A 21,009-nucleotide genomic window follows, 5' to 3' on the forward strand; every position below is an offset into this window, starting at 1 on the left:
GGCCCCGCTCTGCCCTGGGTGGTCCCGGCACCCTTCTCGGGGGATGCGGATGTGTCCGCGATCCTTTCGGGGGGTCCCCGCTGCCTTCCCACAGCCCCCGCTCCGGGCTCAGTGCTCCCTGCTCCCTTCCCGGGGGGTCCCCACTCCGGGCTTGGGGGTCTCCGCTCCCGGAGGGTCCTCCCTCCCGTGTCGGATGAGCCCTCCTTCCCTACCGGGGGTCTCCGCACCCCACCCGGGGCGTGGCCGCGGGGTGCGGGGCTGCGGCGCTGGCGCGGGGCGGTGCCGGTGCCCATCCCCGTCGCCGGTGGCGGGGCGGAGCGGCCGCCCCGAGCCCTATAAAGCGGGCGGCGGGGACAGCGGTGCCGCAGCGAGGACCGGGGTCACCATGAGTCTGATGCTGGAGACGCTGCTCGGGCCCCCGGGGGGGTTCCGCAAGGAACCGGGCCGCGTCGCCCCGCGCTCCGCCACCTCTAGCGGCTTCCACTCGTGGCCGGGACCGGTGGGGCGAGCTCGGGGAGGAGGAGGAGGAGGAGGAGGGGGCGGCGGTGGCAGCGCCGCCGCTTCCTCCACCGAGAGCCTGGACTCGCTGAACGGCGAACCGCGGGCGCGGAACGAGAAGGAGCTGCTGCAGGTGCTGAACGATCGCTTCGCCGGTTACATCGAGCGGGTGCGGGCGCTGGAGCAGCAGAACCGGGCGCTGGCGGCGGAGGCGGCGGCGCTGCGGCAGCAGCAGGCGGGACGCTCGGCCATGGGCGAGCTGTACGCCCGGGAGCTCCGCGACATGCGGGGCACCGTCCTGCGGCTGGGCGCCGAGAAGGGGCAGCTGCGGCTGGAGCGGTCGCGCCTGGCCGAGGACGTGGCCGCGCTCCGGGGGCGGCTGGAAGAAGAAGCCCGGCAGCGAAACGAGCTGGAAGCGGCGGCCCGCGGGCTGGCCCAGCGCTCCGCGCAGGAGGAACGGGCGCGGGGGCCGCTGGAGGAGCGAGCCCGGGCCCTGCGGGAGGAGGCGGAGCTGCTGCGGAGGCAGCACCGGGCGGAGGTGAGCGCCTTGCTGCGAGGGGCTCGTCCCGAGCCCCCCGCCGAGCCTCCCGCCTCCCTGCGCCCCGGGGTTACCGCCGCCCTGCGCGACCTGCGCGCCCAGCTGGAGGGCACCGCCACCCGCAGCACCCTGCAAGCCGAGGAGTGGTTCCGCGGTGAGTCGTTCCCCCGCCCCGTCCCCGTGGGGGTTCCGCCGGCAGCCCCGTCCCCACCCAGGGCTGGGGGACCCCTCTGCCTGCCCAGCGCTGGCGGGGGAAGTTTGGGCAGCCCCGCCCTGGGGAGTGCAGGGACCCCCCTCTTACATACTACGCTCCAGCGAGGTGTTAGGATAGCCCTACCCGGAGGGAGCGGGGAGCCCCCCCCCCCCCCTCCATCTATAGCATGCCCTGGGGAGCATTAGGGTGCCCCACCACATGGGGTGCAGGGCCCCCCCCATCTATTCTGAGCTCTAGGAGGGCATTATGGGGCCCCACCTCCAGCTCTCGGGTGGCTCGAGGCACCTGGAGGGTCCCCCCCCGCCCCCCAGGTGCATTTTGGTGAGGGTCGTACAGTCCCTGCCCCGGCACCCCCAAATTTTCGGGGTGCTGGAGCCCGTCAGTGCTGCAGGGTGAGCGCCCCCCCCTCACACACACCTGGAGCGGGGCCAGGGGTGTTTGCGGTGCGCTGCAGGGAGGGGATAACGCGGGGGGGGGGGTGGCGGGGGGATGGGGTGGGGTGTGCCGCATCCCTTCTCGGGCGGGGCGAGGGGGGTGGGGGGGGCGGCACGGAGCGTCCCCGCTGCGCTGTTGGGTGGGGCACTACGGTACCGGGATGGGGGGGGAAGTGGGGGGGGATCTGCACCCCGGGACTCAGCACCCCCAAAGAAGCGCTTGGTCAGCACCGCGGACAGCGGCGGGGTCAGCACCGCGAGCAGCGCCCGGCGGCACCCATGGGCGCCCCGGCGTCCCCGCGGGGTGGAGGACGCGGGGAGCAGCGGGTCTGTCCCCTGAGTGTCCCCGGGGTGGCTTCGGGGCACTGCGGCACACACACCCCCCACCCCCCGCCCCGGACGATGCAGGGAGGGGATAACGGCCAGAGCCGGGTGTGGCAAGAGGCGTGCCCAGGGAGCTATTCGGACACCGGGATGGGGCCGGAGGGGGGACGTTTGGGCTGGGAAACGTCCAGGATAGCGACCCCCCACCACTCAGCCTGCCTTGCCCCTGCCCAGTGTGAGCTCAGGCAGGTTAGAGGTGGCCCCAGAAGGAGAGGTGGCATCCCCCCCCATCCCTTTCCCCGCTGCAGTGAGGCTGGACAAGCTCTCGGAGGTGGCCAAGGTGAACACGGATGCCATCCGCTTGGCTCAGGAGGAGATCTGCGAGTACCGCCGCCAGCTCCAGGCCAAGACCACCGAGCTCGAAGCCCTCAAAGGGACCCAGGAGTCACTGGAGAGGCAGAGGCAGGACTCGGAGGAGCGCCATCACGCAGACGTCCTGTCCTACCAGGTAATGGGGGTGCTGAGGGCAGTGTCCCAGCCCTGTCATTTGGGGGGGGGAGGGACCAGCCAGCTGCTGAGAAGTGCAGCACCGGTGTTTTGGCTTCAGGGGGTGGGTTTGACACGTGGTGAATGACAAGGGGGTCTTTCCCAGCTCCTGGTGATCAGGTACCCAGAGCTTGAGGTTGCCTCCAGGCTGTTGTGTCCCTCACCCACAGCACTGCCTGCCTTTAAGGTGCCGAAGATGCCACTGAGCTGTGCCCAGGGTCCCAGAGCTGGGAGCTGCTGCATAATGCAGCAGCCCTGGACTAAAACACTGTCCCCAGGATGATGCCCCATCCTCATCAGCCTCAGCCTGGGGGTTGGTGGCCACCAGCCTCACCCAAGTCCTAGAAACACTCCAATAGCTTGTCCCTGCCAGAGGGAGCTCTGAGAGGGGCCAGGGCTCAGCCAGCCACAGCACAGCTCTGCTGAGGTAGCAGAGGGCTCCTCAGCTCCTCCCAGGCCCAAGGGAGCTGGACACACTGAACCAGCCTCTGACCACATCCCCTTCCCTCTGTGGTTGAAGACAGGGCAGACCTCTCTGTAAGGGATTCTTTGGGGGTGCTCTGTGCCCCCTGCTCCTAGGGAATGTCCCCTCTTCTCCCCCTCATGTCACTACTTGATCTGTCTGCCCACAGGAAACCATCCAGCAGCTTGACAATGAGCTGAGGAACACCAAGTGGGAGATGGCAGCTCAGCTCCGGGAGTACCAGGATCTGCTCAACGTCAAAATGGCCCTGGACATTGAAATCGCTGCCTATAGGTATGGGGTGGGGAAGGTGGGAGGGTCTTAGCCAGCCCCTAGTGACACCTGGGCCCTTCTCAGTGAGGAAGGGACACTACCATCACAACGTCCAACTGGGTGGCCCTGAGAAGGGCTCGCAGAGAAAAGGGTGGGGAAACCTGCACAGCCCAGGGCATAGGTGCAGGAAGGTCAGCCAGCATCTCAAAAGCTGAGCAAGGAGGGAGATGGAGGTGCAGGGCATGGCTGGGAGCTTCTGGTCATGGCAGGAAGTGACAGCTGGGTGAAAAGCAAGCACTGATTACCCTACCCTGGTTTCTTCCTGGCAGAAAGCTCTTGGAAGGGGAGGAATATCGTATTGAGTCTGGTTTTGGGATGATCTCATTCCCTGAGGTGGTCCCCAAGGCTCCCGGCATCACCACCAACATCAAGGTGAAGAGTGAGGAGAAGATCAAGGTGGTGGAAAAGTCTGAGAAGGAGACAGTGATTGTGGAGGAGCAGACAGAGGAAATCCAGGTGACGGAGGAGGTGACGGAGGAGGATGAGGCTGAGAAAGAGGCTGAAGAGGAAAAAGGTGAAGAGGAAGAGCAGAAAGCTGAAGCAGAGGGTGAAGAGGAAGAGGCCAAGTCCCCAGAGAAACCTGAGTCCCCCACAAAGGAGGGGGCCAAGACCCCAGCTGTCAAGTCCCCTGAAAAGCCACCAACCCCTTCAAAGGAGGAGGCCAAGAGCCCAGCTGTGAAGTCTCCAGAGAAACCCTCCACTCCCTCCAAAGAAGAGGCCAAGACCCCCTCTGTGAAGTCCCCAGAGAAACCCCCAACCCCTGCAAAAGAGGAAGCCAAGACTCCAACTATCAAATCCCCAGAAAAGCCTCCAACTCCCTCAAAAGAAGAGGCCAAGACTCCAGCGGTGAAGTCCCCAGAAAAGCCACCAACCCCTTCAAAAGAGGAAGCCAAGACCCCAGCAGTGAAGTCCCCAGAGAAGCCCTCTGCTCCCTTGAAAGAGGAGGCCAAGACCCCAGCTGTCAAGTCCCCTGAAAAGCCACCAACCCCCTCAAAAGAGGAGGCCAAGACCCCAGCAGTGAAGTCCCCAGAGAAACCCTCCACTCCCTCCAAAGAAGAGGCCAAGACCCCCTCTGTGAAGTCCCCAGAGAAACCCCCAACCCCTGCAAAAGAGGAAGCCAAGACTCCAACTGTCAAATCCCCAGAAAAGCCCCTGACCCCCTCAAAGGAGGCAGCCAAGACCCCAGCTGTGAAGTCCCCAGAGAAACCCTCTGCTCCCTCGAAAGAGGAGGCCAAGACCCCAGCTGTTAAGTCCCCAGAGAAACCTGCACCCATCTCCAAAGAGGAGGTCAAAACTCCATCTGTCAAATCCCCAGAGAAACCCCCGACCCCCTCAAAGGAGGAAGCCAAGACCCCAGCCGTGAAGTCCCCTGAGCAAGTAAAATCTCCTCTGAAGGAGGAGGCCAAGTCTCCCCAGAAGGAAGCCGTCCCAGCCAAGGAGCCCACCCCTTCCCCTCCAAAGGAAGCACAGCCCAAGGAGACAAAGGCTCCCACCGAGGTCAGGAAAGAGGAAGCTCCCAAGAAAGAGGTCCCAGCCAAGGTGGAGGAAAAGCCCAAAGAGAAAGCAGCTGCTGTGGCAGAGCCTCCAGCCCCACAGGTGAAGGAGGCCACCAAGGTGAGCCCCAAACCTGTGGAAGAAGGAAAGGAGAAGGAGGCTCCACCAAAACCTCAGCAGGAGGTCAGCAAAGCAGCTATGAAGGAGGCTGAGAAGCCCAAGGCAGAGGAGAAGGTGGAGGAGCCCAAGAAGAAGGTAGAGGAGCCCAAGGAGAAGGTGGAGGAGCCCAAAGCTAAAGCGAAAGCCAAAGATGAGCCCAAAGCCAGTAAAGAGCCCCCTAAGTCTGAGGCCCCCTCCAGCAAGGAGGGCAAAGCCCCAGAGCCAGCCCCTGCCGTGGAGAAGAAGTGACCGGAGCCCCGTGCGCCGAAGAGCACCTCTGGGCATGGGAGCTGCTCCCCTCCCCTCCCAGGGCCGGGCCTGGGGTGGGGACATCCCCTGCCAGGGCTTTACCTTAGCAATATGTCCGTGTGAGCCGCAGCCCCTGCCCGGCGGCGGGGCCGGCAGCTTCCCTAGCAGAACGTGATGTACGCCGAGCGCCGCGCTTCAACACTGGAGTTGTAGCCGAGGAGAAGGGCCCGGGGGGCCCCCCGACACCCCTTCTCCACTAAGTGCATTTATTTCCTGTCTGCCATGGATGGATGGGTGCCACGCAGAGCTCTGCCCGCTTGGGATAGGGGCTGGTGGGGTCCTGGGGGTCTGTCCCTGAGCTGGGTGGGGGGGGAATGATTGTCCCTCCGAGGGGTGACCCAGGCTGCAGCCGGTGTCCCTGGGAGAGGCTGGGCGCTGCGGGATGCTCACAGGCACGTGGTGCACCAGGAACCTCAGCTCACTGTTAACTCGCTTTCTGTGCAATAACCAAATAAAGTGCTTAGAGAGACACCCCAGCTCTGCAGTCCCTGTCTGGGGAGGGAGGGGAGGGCAGCAAAGCTGGGCTTGGGGGGGGGCTGGGCTGGGAGCCCTTGAGTGGGGCACAAAGGACTCTGTGTCCTGGGGGGCTGCCTGCGCCACCCCAGTCTGCACAGGGGTTGGAAACAGGGCCAGCACCCCCCCCCCCAACCCGTGCCAGCTCTCCAGTAGCAGTTTGGCTTCTGGCTCCCCAGTTTGGAGCATGGCTCTGTGGGGGACAGGGTCTGATTTAACGCTGCAGCACCACTCTGACTGCAGAGGGGGGCACGGAGAGGGTCTGTCTGTCTTCCTGGGGTGGGGGGAAATCACCCACAGACCCCAAAGACAGGCTGGCAGCCACAAGGAACAATGACCTTGGTGGGGGGCAATGAACTGCCACACGGGCCCTGGGGCAGGATCTATGGAAGGGAGAGGGGGCAACCATCCAAACTGTGGTGCTGGGATTCCCACCCCAAGCCCAGGGAAGCAGCAATGCCCCCACCCTGCTCCTTGCAGGGGTTTTGTGCCGAGTCAGCTGGCCAGCAGCCAGCGCAGGGACAGGCTGGGGCTGCAGTGCGGGCTCCGGAAAGGGGCTATTTTTAGCCACCTGGGTTTTTAGCCATCTCATTCTGTGGTGAGGAGGGAGGGCAGGGCACGTACCAGCAGCAAGATGCATGGCAGAGATGCAGAACAGGACTCACCACAGCCCCCCAGAGACCCCCCCGCCCTCCCCCAAGCCCAGCCCTCCAGCACACACACGCTGTTCCTTCAGTTCAGCGTTTAATCGCTTTAAAACATAAAAAAAATCTTTAAATGAGACCCAAAACTTCAGAAAAGAAACTGAAATGGTGGGATGGGGATGAGACCCAGCCCAGTGCGATGCCCAGGGGGCACAGAGTCAGACAAGGCTCAGCGATGGCTGAAGAACCCCTGAGGGTAGTTGAACTTGAAGGGCTTCAGGCGCATGGGCCCCCTGGAAGAGAAGTGGGAGATGCTGAGCCACAGGGGTCAGGAAGCCATTGGCACCCACAGAAGGGCTCCAGGTACCCTGCTCCAGGAGGAGAGCGGTGGCACCAGGGTCCCCAACCCTGCTGGGCTCTCACCTGACCAACCGCAGACACATCTTCTCCTGGGGAAACTCCTTGGGCCCCTCCACGGTGGTATCGTGGGGCTCTGTCTCCAGGTAGACGTCCAGCACCATGCAGAGACGCTGCAGCTGGTTGGTGAGGAGCTGGTAGCCCGGTTTGGGTCCCCACAGCTCCTTGTAGTTCACGTTGACCTCACTCTCCATGGCCTAGCAGAGGCAGAAGGATGGGTGCAGTGTGGGCTTGGGGCTCGGTTCTGCCCTCCCAGGACCCGATGCTGAGCCTGGCAAGTCTTGTGGACATGTCCCGAGCTGCCTGGCCACCAGCTCACCCCAGCAGCTAGCTTATGAACACAGAACCCCTGGGAACACCCCAAAAAAGCCAGCAGTTCTCCAGCCTCCTCTCCCACTGCCCCGAGTTACCCGAATGTTGTCGTCGTTGCTGCCGGTCCGCTCGCCTTTCCAGTTCAGGCACAGGCTGAAGATGGGCGGCAGCGTGGAGTAACCAGGGTTGAGGACCACAGCAGCCTGGAGCTTGGCTGAGCAGGGCAGGGAAGAACCGTCACCCACAGCCCACAGGGGTGGCTGGTGAGGAAACAGCGACTGCCAGGGGAGGAAGCACGCCTACCTGTTCCCCTTTCTATCAGGGCCATGTAGTACAGGTGAGTGTCTTCAGCCAAGCCGGCCTCTATCACATCTTTGGTGTAGGGTAACTCCTGTGAGGGGGGGATGAGAGGGGTGAGCAGCTGCTGGTGCCATGCAGGAGCCAGGAGGGGTACACCTGGTGCCCAGCACCTACCGCGTAGTCTTCGTAGGGGATGGCAGCCCACTTCACCAGGCGCGAGACGATCTTGGCAGGGAAGAGATGCTGGCACTCGCTGGACACTGGCACCACACCGTGCTCTGCAACCAAGGACAAGGCCACCTGAGAGGGGGGCTGGGGACAGAGCTGTCACTGCCTTCCAGGTGGGGCTGCTGCAGGTGGCAGCAGGGGCCACAGGGTTTCGTTATCCTTCCCACACCTTCGCCAGGTGCCCAGGGAGGAGCTGGGGATGCCTGGGCTGGATCCCACTGGAGCTCACAGCCACAGCAGCACATGCTCAGCCTGCTCGACAGGGGTGTGAGACAGAGAGGTATGTGCTTCACCTCCCACCACAACCCAAATCTGTTCCCAGCACAGGGATGGCCAGTCCTAAGTGGTGCTGGCCACTGAGAGCAGGGCGCAGCCTTCCTCTCACACCTGAAAGAGCTCTTGCAGCCCCACTGGTGTCAAGGATGACTGGGAACTCTGAAAGCACCATTCAAGGTGACATCAGTCAGCTCCTGTGGAAGAGGACCCCTCAGCCCATCCCCAGGCACGGTGTGGGGAGCCAGGCACTCACCGAGCGACGCAAACTGCTTGTGGAGAGCCAGGCGGGACTGCAGCCGCGTCCGCAGCAGCTTCACAGTCAGCTCCATGTGGCTGGCGCTCAGCGAGTTGTCCGCAGTGACCGTGTGCTGTGGGCAGGAGGGACCATCACAACCCACACCACCAGCCTGGGGGACCCCACTGGTGGGGGGACTCCAGGAGCCACCCCGCCCAGCCATGGGGACTGGCACACGCTCGGGTCGCTCGCTCAGCGCTCATCACAGGGCTCAGACTCTCCCACAGGATGAAACACGCCGCTGTGGCCCCACTGCACAGATTGAGCCCAGCTAAGCCCGTCCCAGTCAGGGGTGCACCGTGGTTCAGGGCCAGCTGCAGGTCTGGGATAGGACAGTTGTCCCCAACATCCCCCCAAATCCCAGCTCCATGTCCTGGGGGAAGAGGGAAAGGGGTGTGACGTGCCTGAGGCTGATCCTTGGGGAAGTGCAGGCCACCCAGCTTCTGCACCCACACGTAGGGGTGCCCCAGCTCTGTCACGTAGTCACTCAAGGTCAGGATGCTGTGGGGACAATGAGGACGGGTTACGCCACCCCGGAGCAATTCCTGTCCTCCCCACCATGCCCAGTGAGCCCACCTGATGCTACCTGGCAGGACACCACTGGCTTCCCAGCCTCCAAGCTCCCCTGGCACAACGGGGAGTGATATGCCATGCCAGGAGCGGGGCACTCGCGCCAACCGCCTGCACCGAGAGCCAGACTCACCCCACTTTATCGAACTGGAACTGGTTGGCTGGGTTGGGTGTTTTCCTCCCATGATCTCCTGGATAAAGGCAGTTGAGGAGGGAGTCTGGGGAGAGCAGGTCACTGGCAGGAGGGAAGAAGTCAGTCAGCAACAGCCTGGGCTCTGTGTTGCTCCAGGATGGCCATTAACAGGCCCTGAGCCCAGAGGAGGGAATTACAGGCAGGGCAGGGCCCGAGGGCTCTCTGCCACCCAACTGCAGCAGAGGGATGCCCCTTAATCAAACCAAATGCTTCACCTCTGACCCTACTCATGAGACCAGTCAAGCACAAGGGGCTGAGTTTGGGTGGGTTTTGTTGGTTTGGGGCAATACAGCCAAAGGCAGCTGTGAGGGACGGAGCACCCTGCATGGGAACCCTGCGGAGAGACCCTAACTGCTGTGATGGAGTGTTTTGGGTAGCCTTAGGGAAAAAGAGAGCCCCAGCAGGACTGGAAGGCCTCATACATGTCCTGGATGGACATGTTGGGAGACAGCACTTGCTGCCAGGCAGCCTAGACACCACCTCTCCCACCTCCCTCTTCCTCAGGCACCTCCTTGTGGCCCAGGACATGCTGCCAGAGAGCTGGAAGCTGAGCAGAGCTCCCTGGGTGGGCTCCCACAGCAGTCACTTCAGCTCATGCTGACACAAATTGGGCTCCAGTCGTCTCTGGGGAGCCCAGGGAGAAGCAGCTGCATCTCTGGTGCTCGAGACAAGGTGACCTGCAGAGCGAGCGGGTGAAGGGAGCTGCCAGGCACGGGCTGCAGTTTGGCTGCAAGGGGGCGATCAGATGCAACACAGAGGAGAGGTTCTCCCCCAGCTCCTCTGTTAAGAGGTTCCTGCCCTTCCTGTCCCTAGCTTGTCATGACAGAGGAAGAAGAGGAGGAAGATGCCTGGCTGCAGCAGCCTGGGAGGGCCCCAGAGCTCAGGGGAAGGAGAAGGCAGGGCAGGGAAGCGGATCACCTTGAACGTGCTCCCCAGAGGCTGATGTGGAGCAGATATGGAACTCTCTGGGCTCTCCACTGCCACAGGACGAGCTAAGCCAGCACTTGGAAGCTGCAGCTCTGCACAAAGACCTCAAGGTGCCCAGGCAGGGTGGGTAAGGGACTGAGGTTAAAGCCTCACTGAGTAGGAGCAGGCAGCTGGGCACAGGGAGCCCCTGGCCTGCTGGCACAGCAGCTCTGGCTTGGCAGAGGGACACGGCCACCGCACCCTGCCCTTGACACGACACCACTCTGCCAACAGCAGAGTGAACAGAGCGTGTTCAGCATGTTCAACACTGTGACCAGAGCATGGCAGGACACCAGGGCAGGGCGTGTGGGGCCAGTGGAAGGGTTGCTGCCCCATGAGCTCCAGATTCAGCATCCCCAGCGCTCTCCTCACCCAGCACTGATGGCAGTTGTCATCTCGACAGCGGTGGTCACCTTGGCTTTCACCGTCATGACATTGAGGTTCATCAAGTAGCAGAAGGTCAGGTGAAGAACGTTCTCATCTGCACCGACAGAGAAGGGGGAACACTGCTTGGAGTGCCCTGCAGAGGGGACACCCTTGCTCCCTGCCAGGACAAAGGCCACCAGCCCCCACTTACCTTTGCACTTCAGGTCAATAGTGACGGACAGGGGGTGTCGCTTGAGCATCTCCTTGCGCTTGTCGTCCAGCTGCACGCCCAGCGTGGGCCTGCGCCGCTTCTGGGGAGGGCAGAAGAGCACTGTCAGACCCTCTCCCACTCCTCTGCCAGCCACAGCCCCCCACCCTTCTCTCCCACTGCTCCTTCCTTCTAGTCTAGCCTCCAGAAGCCCCCAGCTGCCCTGGGGAGGGAGGGGAGCAGGAAAAACCTGCCCTGCTGCAGGGCGGGGACAAAGCTGCTCCAGGCTCTGTTGTCCTTCAGCTCACAGGAGCATCCCTGCCCCTGCAAGATGGTGCCAAGGACCTACTGGCCCTACAAGCTTCACCACCGTGAGGGGCAAGAGCTGAGCCCCTTCCCTTACTCTCCTGCTCTGCAACAGGTGCTGCTGCTGGGGAACTGATCTCCTGGGGGCAGCCAGCACCTCTGGCCTCTCCCCGTCGTCCAGCAGGTACCACCTGTAGGACCTAACCACCACCCCAAGGGACCCTGAACAACACCCAGAGCACAGGTCTGGTCAGAGGACACAGCCCCCAGCCAGCCTCCCTGGCCTGAGGCTCTGACACCGTGGGGATCAGCTCCAACTGGAGGGGGAGGGACACGAGCAGGGCAGATCTGTGCCCTGGCTCTCCTGCGTTTGGGATGGAAACCAGGAATGGCACCTCTCTCCTCCCCAGAAACGGCTGGATTTAATATCAGTGCCCCTCCACACACACTCACAGCACATGGGGATGGTTCTGAGGCCCAGCCCCCCCAGCAGCTCCCAGTTGGCAGGCACAGGTCAGTTTGCCCAATGCCTTACCGTAGTCTGTTCCTCTTCAGCGTCAGAATCGCTCTCATCATCTGCGCAAACACAGGGGTGTAAGAGGGGACCACCTGGGGCTCAGCAATCTTCCCCCCACCCAGCAGGGCCACCACCCCACCTCTCTAAGCCCACAGCTCCCACACACATCCCAGTCTCCCCCAAAGCAGGGCCCAGCAGGGTGCTGACACGTGGGAACGTGTCCCCAGTACTAGGGGTCACTCCAGTAGGTGAAGCCCTGTGGACATCTCTTGGGAACGACCTGGGGACAGAGGGGATCAGCTGGCAGGGACTTTGGCCAGACACCAGGCACTGTGCCATTTCAGTGCCCCCCCAAAACCCACCCACCTCTCTATGTGACTCCTCTGCCCGCACACAGCGTCAGGCAACGCCACCCCAACTCACCCTGCGAGTCCTCAGGCGGCTTGTACAGGGCTTTGGCTTCCTCCACGCTCCCTTCGATGGCCACCACGAGCTTCTTGTCTACAGAGGAGACACAAAAACTAAGCTGCAAATCCCACTTCTGTATGGGAAAGGCAGCCAGCAGCAGCCCTGCCCCAGAAAGGTCCCACTTTCAACGCTGTGCAGGAGAGCTCCGTGGCTGAGGAAGCTCAAACCAACGGTCAGTGGGAAGAGGGGATGGTCCAGAGGGCTCCGTGGGGCCACAGCAGGGACCAATCTCCTGGACAGGATGAGATCAGAGGAGGGAAAATGCTGGATTTTGAGGGAGGGACTGCCCCTGGAAACTGTTTATCAAGAGCCCAGAGGGGTTGGGGCACAAGCAAGGAGCGAGGAACTGAGTCAGGAGGGCTGCAGGTGCTCACTGGCAGGGACCTGGTGCAGCCACACACCGCAGCGTGGGTCTTCCCTGCTCCTCTGCTGCCTGCCTGCTTCCAGAGCAGCCTGAGAGCGGGTGGGATTGCAGCTCTCACACTACGCCACAGCCCCCTCCACACAGGAGATGTGGGCAGGACAGCTCAGGGAGGCTTCAGAAAGCCCCTCAAAACACAAAGCTGCCTGAGGAGGTCAAGGCGTCCAGGTGAGCTGCGGGGAAGGGCTGGCAGAGGTACCACCTGCTCTGGAGTCACCACCACCCACGGGTGGCACAAGGTGATGTCTCTGAGGGGGCCACGTCAGCACAGAGCCAGCTCACAGGCTGATGGGATGTCCCAGCTGACCTTGAGAAGGGGTGGGCAGAGGCAGGGAGCACGCTTCCCAAGCAGTTTTCTCCAACGATGGAGCTGAGCTAACAAGGTTTCAAATGCTGCTGCCTCGCTGTGCAGGTCCCAGGGCGACCCCGCTGCTCCAGGCTCAGCAGAATCTGGCAGCAGAGCAGCTGGGACCAAACTGACCTCCCAGTGTCCCCAAAGCAGCGCTCTGAGTGACATCCAGCCCACAGAGGGAGCGTTGCCACCCACAGAGGGCCGTGCTCCCCTCCTTGGTGCTCACCACAGGCCTGACCGTAGGCGCTGGCTTGAACGAAGAGAACGTAGAGAGGCGGCGGGAGGTGCCGGGCTGTCTCGTACTGTTTGTGTGCCTGGTCAAAGGGCATTGAGAGGTACTCCTGGAGAGGCAGGGAGGCCTGGAGGAACAAGAGGGCTAATTTTGTCACCAGGAACAGTAATGGTTCACCCTCCTTGCTCCCTTCGTCGCTCCAGGCTGGCAAACGGGAGGCTGGAAACCAGCACAGCAGCCGTGGCGCAGGGTTAGAGGTGGCCACGGGCACGGCGAGGCCCTGGGGAAGGGCTGGCAGCTGTCCTTCGCTGGAAAACTTTTGGATCTGAGAATAACCCAGTTCCTTCCCCCATTCTTCCCTCCCCAGGCGAGCACGAGGGGCTGGAACTGCGTGTGGTTCCCTAGGGAAAGGCCTGTTTAATGACTCCTCCACCCGCAGCTCTGCGGGAACTGCCGCATAAACAAGGAGACTCCGGAGGAGTCTCTGCACGAGGCGGATCCACTCCTCATCCACACTGGGAGCAAAACGTCTCCAAAGCAGGGTCAGCGCAGGCGCTGCACCTCAGGGCCTCAAGGGCTTTCTCCCCCCTTCCTGCAGAGCTCCAGTACCTGCATGATGCTGTTGAGTCGAGGCTGGAGGCTGCTCAGATATTCCTTCTTCACCTCGATCTCTTTCAGGATCTTTTCTTTGCTGGTCAGGCACTCCTTGTACCTCTCTGCCAGCCTAGAGGGGAAGAGTCTGGTTACTGCCACACATCACAGCTACAAACCCTGCCAGGGTCATGGCCCTGGCTCTCCTGGCCTGACAGAAGTCACCACAGGGACCCAGAGAGATCAGACCTGGTGACAAATGAGGAACTCGCAATGGTAAGGGGGAGCTGAGGCAACAAGGAACTGATTAGTGCAGGGAGAGAGTGAAAGCTCAGCCCCGGTGCTGTGCTCTGATGGAGCTTCCCCCAGCAGTGCTCTCAGCCACACTGATGGAGCCCCAGTGGCCTCACTGAGCTCCTCAAGAGGCTTTTCCAGTTCACGTCACCAGAGTCACTTCCCATCACATCACTGCTCAGCTGAACTCACATGAGCTGATGTTTCATACACTCTGAGACCGGGTAGGGCCCAGGAAAATGCAAGTTCACCATCACCCCCCAAGCCCTGGATACGCTTGTGTTTAGGGAGGACACATTATATCTCCTTATTGCTGCTGACTGCTGCCTCTCGCCTGGCAGGAGCAGTGACCCCACTCTCCTCTCCAGGCTCTGCTCCCCACCCCACTCTCCTCTCCAGGCTCTGCTCCTCACTCTGCTCTCCTCTCCGGGCTCTGCTCCACACCAGAGGACAGCTCAGTTCTTTGCCCCCTATGCAGTTTCCAACAAACAATGATTTTTAAGGAGAACCCTGGAGAGGTCTCAAGGCTGAACACTCCTCCCTGTGTGGCTGGCGGAGCTGTCCGGAGGACCCTGGCTGCAGCATGAGTGGGTGCCTTGCACCAGGCCAAAGCAGCCAGGTGTGACACCAAAGGTCTGGGAGAGGCAAAGCCCAAGGCACCAGAGCCACACACACTCTTGGTCCTTATCAAGACACAGGAACGTCATGTCATAGAATCCCAGCCTGGGCTGGGCTGGAAGGGACCCCAAGGATCACAGAGCTCCAACCCCCTGCCACAGGCAGGGACACCAACCTCCAGGCCTGGAGCTACACAAGGCTGCCCAGGGCCCCATCCAACCTGGCCTTGAACCCCCCCAGGGATGGGGCACCCACCCCCTCTCTGGGCAGCCTGTTCCAGCCCCTCACCACTCTCTGTGTAAAAAACCTCCCCCTAATATCCAATCTAAACCTTCCTTCCTTTAGTTTTAATCCATCCCCCTTGTCCTGCCATTATCTACCCTTTGAACAAGCTGATTCCCCTCCTGTTTCTCTGCTCCCTTCAGGGACTGGAAGGCTGCAATGATGTCCCCCCACAGCCTCCTCTTCTCCAGGCTGAACCAGCCCAGCTCCCCCAGCCTCTCCCCGTAGGGGAGCTGTTCCATCCCTCTGAGCATCTCTGTGGTTCCTCTGACCCCTCTCCACAGGCCCCAGACGTGGACACAGGTCACTGCTGCTTTTTGCACCAGCCAAGAGCAGACAGAGCAGCTGAGCCAGCGGGGACCTCAGGTCCATCAGCAGAGGGGCCCGGGGAGGGGGCGGGGGGAGCTGGAGCCTGCGCTGAGCTGGCGTCAGAGCGGATGGAACAGGGGTGGGATCCCATTGCCGCACGGGGCAGGGTGCCGGGTGGCAGCACCTCAGTGCCGCCCCCTGCGGCGGGTGGCACCCCAATCCCCGCTGCAGGAATCTCCAAGCAGACCTGGGAATCGCCAAGCTGTAAAATCCATTTGCTCCCTCTGACACCCCAAGAGGCAGCCCTGAGGCTCAGTGCAGCAGGGAGAGGACACACCAGGGTTTATTGGGAGAGCCGAGACGCCGTCGCCGCCGTCCCCCAGCGCACAGGGCGCAGTCCCAGCCGGGCAGCCCCTCTCACACAGCGCCTGCAGCTGGCTTGGGGTTGCTCTGGCTCAGCTGTGGAGGTTGCTCTGCTCCCCAGGGCTCTCTCCCATGAAGCACACGACTGACAACTCCCTGAACCCAACTGCCACCAACCCACCTCTTGCGCTGCTCCAGCTCCCAGTCCAGGCGGGCCAGGGTCTGCTGGTGGGGGTCAGACAGAGTGATGGCAGGCCGGCTGATTTCGGGGGGAGCCTCTTTGTAAAACTCCTCCAGGCTCACCAGCTCGATCTCCTCGTGCTTTGACCTGCCAAGACAAGACAGAGCAGATTGGGGAAGGGTGGGAAAGGTTGTGGCAGGGTCAAACTGCACTGTTGTCTCATGGAAGGGCAGTGGATGCCGATGCCAATGCCCTGTGCCCTGGCTTTGCTCTGCTATGTGGAAACCCACAACATCAGCGAGCTGAACTGCAGCAGAGCTCAGCAGAGGAGAGAAAGGTCCAAACAGGGTCGCTCCTTTCCTGGAGACACCTTCCCAAAGCACTCTTTGGGGCACCAAACCAAACACAGCACTGCCTGTACGACAGGCACCACAGAAGGCTTGGCTTTTGGAAGCAAACTCTGACACACAGAGGCCTGAGAGCCCTTGGAGAGACCAGCATGGCCACAACCTCCATGTTTACCTGCTTTCCCCTCCACTCTCCATCTACCACAACAGATACCTTCTTCCCTCCTCCCTGCAGGAGCCTCTTCCCCTGCATCCTGTAGCCAGGACACCCTGTCTGTCCTGAGTGGTGGCATCTGGAGCATCCGCTCTCCTCCCGCAGGCGATGTGAGAAGAGATCCCAAACACTGGAGGCCTCCACCCCGCCTCAGACACACAGTCACTCTCTCCATGGCCAAACTCACTTGAACTCCAGGCATTTGGTGATCTCTTTCTGCAGGTGCATCACCTCATAGAGCAAGTTCTGGAGCTGCAGGTGATACGCATCCACCTTCTGCTTTGCCTGAAACACAGACATGGGCAGAGCAGGGGATGACTTTGCCCCCAGCAAGCACGCCCCTCCTCACCACACCAGCCAGGGACAGTGGGTTTTAGGGTATGCAATGGTGCTTTTTGGGGAAAAAAAGAGACATTTTCAACAGCTGGGAAACCAAACAATGGTGACAAACTGACTCTGTTCCCTTCCAGCACGTTTTGGGGACATGGCACAGAACAGGACAGACCTGCTGGGGCACAGGGACCACAGAGCGAGTCCCCTCCTGTCCCCATGCCTTGCCTCCCTTGGTGGTACAGTGAAAACAAGCACTGTTCACAAAAAGCCCTCCAAGAAGTCTGGGTATGGAGCTTCAGGGCCAGCCAAAGACACCAGACATTGAGACAAAGAGCTTTCATAGAACCACAATCTCCTGAGCTGGAAGGGACCCATCAGGCCCATGGAGCCCAGCTCCTGGCTCCACACAGGCCCAGCCAAGCCAGAGCAGAGCACTGAGGGCATCATCCAGACACTTCCTGCCCTCAGCCCAGCTTGGGGCTGTGACCCCTTCCCTGGGGTGCCTGTGCCAGTGCCTGACCCCCTCTCAGTACAGAACCTCTTCCTGACACCCAGCCTGAACCTCCCCTGTCACAGCTTCACGTTGTTCCCTCGGGTTCTGTCCCTGGTCCCCAAAGAAAGGAGAGAGATCAGCACCTGCCCCTTTGCTCCCCTCAGCAGGAAGCCAAAGACCCCCGTGAGGTCTCCCCTCAGCCTCCTCCAGACTGAACAAACCCAGGGACTTCAGCTTCTCCTCGTAAGCCTCCCCTTCAGACCCCTGCCCATCCTTGGTGCCTCCTCTGGACACTCTCCAATAGTTTTGTGTCCTTCTTGTTCTGTGGTGCCCAAACCTGCCCTCAGGACAGGCCACCCCAGCACAGGGCAGAGTGGGACAATCACAGCTGTGGGATTGTGCCATGCTGGATACACCCCAGGATGTAGTTGGCCCTCCTGGCTGCCTGGGCACACTGCTGGCTCATGGGTAACTCACTGTCAACCAAGACCCCCAAACCCCTCTCAGCACAGCTGAGACTCCCCAACTCCCTGTTGGATTTGAGGCAGCAGCAGGGATCTCTCCCTCACCTCCTGCTGTAATCACACCTCCTGCTTCACCACAGGTGAGTCTCATGATAACCCTCCAATTCAAAGCCCACGACCTGGCTGGTGTTTAATTCCTCTCACACCCCCAGACCAGACAGAAACAGCACTGTGACCCCTCTAAATCCCCACCTGTATTCACCCCCCACACCTCCACTGTACCTCGTGGGTTTGATCTCTGCCCTTCTTCAGCCGAATATGAGCCAACCGGTTGAGCTTCTTCAGGGTCATGAAGTGGACGCAGCTCTGAATCCGCCGCTCCTCGATCTCCGAAGCCTGAGTGCAGGAGAGAGAGGTGTGTGAGGCAGGAAGATGGCTCTCCCTACAAAGCCCTGGTGCTGTGGGGATGTCCTGTGTGAGTCCCTTCACAAACAGGGGTCTGACAGCACTTGCAGCCCGTGGAGAGAGACAGAGACACAGAGATGAGAGAGAGAGAGACCCAGACCGGAGCAGGTTTGCTGGGGGGGCTGGTGACCCCGTGGGGGACCAGGCTGGAGCAGTCTGGGCCTGAGGGGCTGAGAGACACTCTGTGACTGCTGACTGCACCCAGAGCAGTGCCCCACACTGGGGCAGCTGGGGAAGAGCTGAAGCCCCGCGGGAAAGGACTCCCTCTGGAGAAGCTCCTGGAGGACTGTCTGCTGTGGGTGGGACCCCAGGGTGCAGCAGGGGAAGGGGGTGTGGAAAACATCTGGTGAGGAACTGACCCAAACCCCCATTGCCCCAGTCCCTGCCCCTCCCTGTGCCACAGTGGGGGGAAGAAGGGAGCGAAACCCTGACTAAAGTGCAGTCTGCTGAGAAGGGAGGGGTGGGGGGAGCTGCTCTGAGATCTGGTCCCACTTCTCATCCCCCGACTCTGGTGTCACTGGGGGTGCAGGGCAGGGGCATCAATTAGAGAGTTTTCTGTCCTTTATTCTGTGCTGAGTCTGTTCTGCCTGTGACACTGACTGCAGAATGATCCCTCCCTGTCCTTATCTCCACTCCTGAGTCTCTCAATACATATTTGCTCCCCTGTCCAGCTGAAAAGGGGAGAGATCAGCTTTGGTGAGTGACCCCCAGGCAGGGCCAAACCACAACATGCTGCCAGGCCCACAGGTCACCCATGGGAAATAACCTGGTGGGGGTGGTGTCAGCCCCACTCTAGTGATTCTTCTCATCAGCAAGAACAGGCAATTGAGCCTGAAGCACTCACCCTGCTGTGCAGAGGACAGGGCCAGTGGTCACTGAGGCTCGAGGGCCTCTGTGGGACAGTGAGAGCACAACCAGCACCACTGCAGTCAGAGAGGACTCAGCGCCTCCCCCCAGGAACCCCTGACCCACGAGGAGCCCAGGGACACTGCAGAAGAACTCAGACTGCATAATATCAATCTCAGCGGATGCTGACCCCTCTGCTAACTCATCTTTCCCTTTACTGAAGGGAGGCTGCTCCATTTTCCTGACTCCCCAGAAGATGTCACAGCTCCTGCTCCCGTTCCTCTCCGGTTAAGAGAAAACATCAAAGCACAGAACCCACTACACCAAGAACCAAGGCCTCTCCTCACGTTTTCCTTGATGCCCCTGGTCTTCAGCTCCTGGATTTCTGCCATCAGCCTCTGAAGCTCCTGGCAAGTCTCTCTGTAGAGCTCGTAGTCTTTGATAGGGTCACGGAGATCCACCTCACACTCCTCACTGTAGTACCTAACATCCTGCAACAGCAGAGAGCATCTCCTGCAGCCCAGGCCCTCCTCTGGAAAGGGTGCTGGGAAACAAACCCACCCAGCCTCTGTGTCCAGCCCTGCCCGTTAATCCCACACCCAGGGGCACTTTACACACAGGAGAGGACTCAAGTTAACAATCCCAGACACAAACACCACCAGCATTACAAAGCCTGGGACACTCAGGCTCTCTTTTATGGAGTTGTTATTAGAAACTGAAGCGTGTCCATCCTGCTCTGGTGTATCTACAGGGGATAAAGCAGGAAGGTGATTACTTCAACCCTTATCCAGGTGCCTGTGGGAGTATTTTAAGGCAAATTGCAAATCCCTGAGGGACCTTCCACACCTTGCTTTTCCTCAAAGGGCCACAAACATGTTTAGAAATTCAGAGCAAGAGCTTCAGAGGCATTGAGAGCTGGGCTCTGGGGCAGGAGATGTGAGCAGAGCCCAGGAGGATGTAACTGCCCTGTTGTAGCAGGCCAGCTCTGCGTGCACAGCCCTACCTGGTCAGCATCGCCCTTGCCCCGCTTGCCCTCCTGCGGGCCCCCGTCCGTGCGGATCACTTTGGGCTTCCTCTTCTTGCTGGACTCCGAGGACATGGCGCTGCCAGTCAAGGACTGGGGGAGAGGAGGCAAAGCCGTCGTCCAGGGGGTAACAAAACCAACTGGGAGAGGCTACCCCCAGCTCCCTTCTACCAGCTGGCCCTGGACTCTGCCAGCCCAGGGAGCCCCCGCACCTCCTCCCCACCCTACACCTCCAAACCCACATCCCCCACCCTCCCCAGACCCAGGCTGCTCCCCCTCAGCTTCCCCCCTCCCCCCAGCTCTGAGCCCCACCACAGAGCCCATCTCACTGCACTAGAGGCCTCCACTCCTTGGGACCCCCCCCGGGCCCCTCACTTCTCGGGAGCCCCCCAGGGTCCTCTGCTCCTCCGGCTCTCCCCCGGACCATCTGCTCCTCTGGAGCCCCCCAGACACTCCAAGACACCCCTCCCCCCGCCCCACCACTCCGCCAGAGTCCCCCAGGGCCTCCTCTGCTCCCAGAAGCCCCCAAGCCCCTTTCACACGGGGCCCAAGGGCCTCTGCTGCTCCAGACCCCCCAGTCCCCCCGCTCCTCCACGGTCCCCCAGGCCCTCCAAGAACCCCCCTCACGCTCCCCGCTCCTCCGGAGCCCAGACCACCCCCTCATGCCCCCTCGTAAGGGCCTCTGTTGCTCCAGACCCCCACAGACCCTCCCCGAGCCCCTTTCACACGGGGCCCAAGGGCCTCTGCTGCTCCAGACCCCGCACTCCCCCCGCTCCTCCACGGTCCCCCAGGCCCTCCAAGAACCCCCCCCACGCTCCCCGCCCAGACCACCCCCCTCATACCCCCTCGTAAGGGCCTCTGTTGCTCCAGACCCCCCCCCCGAGCCCCTCTCACACGGTGCCCAAGGGCCTCCGCTCTTCCGGAGCCGCCGCGGCCCCCGGGACGCTCCCCCCGCCCCACCTCGGGCCCGGCCCTGCTCCCCGAGCAGCCCCTCACCGCTCCGCTCGCCTCAGCGCCGGCCGGAAGTGGCGCCCGGCACAGCCGAGCGCGGCAGCGGAACGGCGCCGGCGACAGGGCCCTCTAGCGGACACACCCCCCCCGGAGGACCGTGAGCTACGGGGAGGGGCGTGGCTTCGATAAGGTGGCGGGACCAAACATCCATATATGGTCGGATGGGGGCGTGGTTTCGTCAAGGGGCGGGGCAACACAACCATGTATGGTCGTTGGGGGCGTGGCCAACCCAGGCGGGGCCTGGGGACACGGCGGGACACGGGCTGGGGGCCCGGCGG

At 61.7% G+C, this 21,009-nt stretch overlaps 2 protein-coding genes across 2 annotated transcripts; one reads left to right on the forward strand and one right to left on the reverse strand.

Moving 5' to 3' along the window:
* Nucleotides 1–385: 385 nt before the first annotated feature.
* Nucleotides 386–5,252, forward strand: NEFH (neurofilament heavy chain; the record flags this gene model as incomplete). The annotated part of the gene is made up of 4 exons (XM_084271906.1): nt 386–1,190; nt 2,317–2,516; nt 3,187–3,311; nt 3,620–5,252. 4 exons carry the CDS (start codon nt 386–388, stop codon nt 5,250–5,252), a joined length of 2,763 nt encoding a protein of 920 aa, XP_084128032.1.
* A 1,304-nt stretch (nt 5,253–6,556) lies between these two features.
* Nucleotides 6,557–20,729, reverse strand: THOC5 (THO complex subunit 5). Its single transcript, XM_084271972.1, has 20 exons — nt 20,717–20,729; nt 19,700–19,813; nt 19,044–19,187; nt 17,668–17,781; nt 16,283–16,380; nt 15,535–15,681; nt 13,506–13,620; nt 12,891–13,023; nt 11,847–11,924; nt 11,442–11,482; nt 10,604–10,703; nt 10,399–10,507; nt 9,001–9,102; nt 8,702–8,798; nt 8,256–8,370; nt 7,673–7,776; nt 7,502–7,589; nt 7,297–7,412; nt 6,893–7,083; nt 6,557–6,762 (listed from the first exon to the last, which is right to left on the reverse strand). Exons 2-20 carry the CDS (start codon nt 19,793–19,795, stop codon nt 6,699–6,701), a joined length of 2,052 nt encoding a protein of 683 aa, XP_084128098.1. The 5' UTR covers nt 19,796–19,813; nt 20,717–20,729; the 3' UTR covers nt 6,557–6,698.
* Nucleotides 20,730–21,009: the final 280 nt, after the last annotated feature.

This window comes from Gallinula chloropus (genome assembly GCF_964237585.1).
Source record: "Gallinula chloropus genome assembly, chromosome: 17".
NCBI lineage: Eukaryota > Metazoa > Chordata > Aves > Gruiformes > Rallidae > Gallinula > Gallinula chloropus.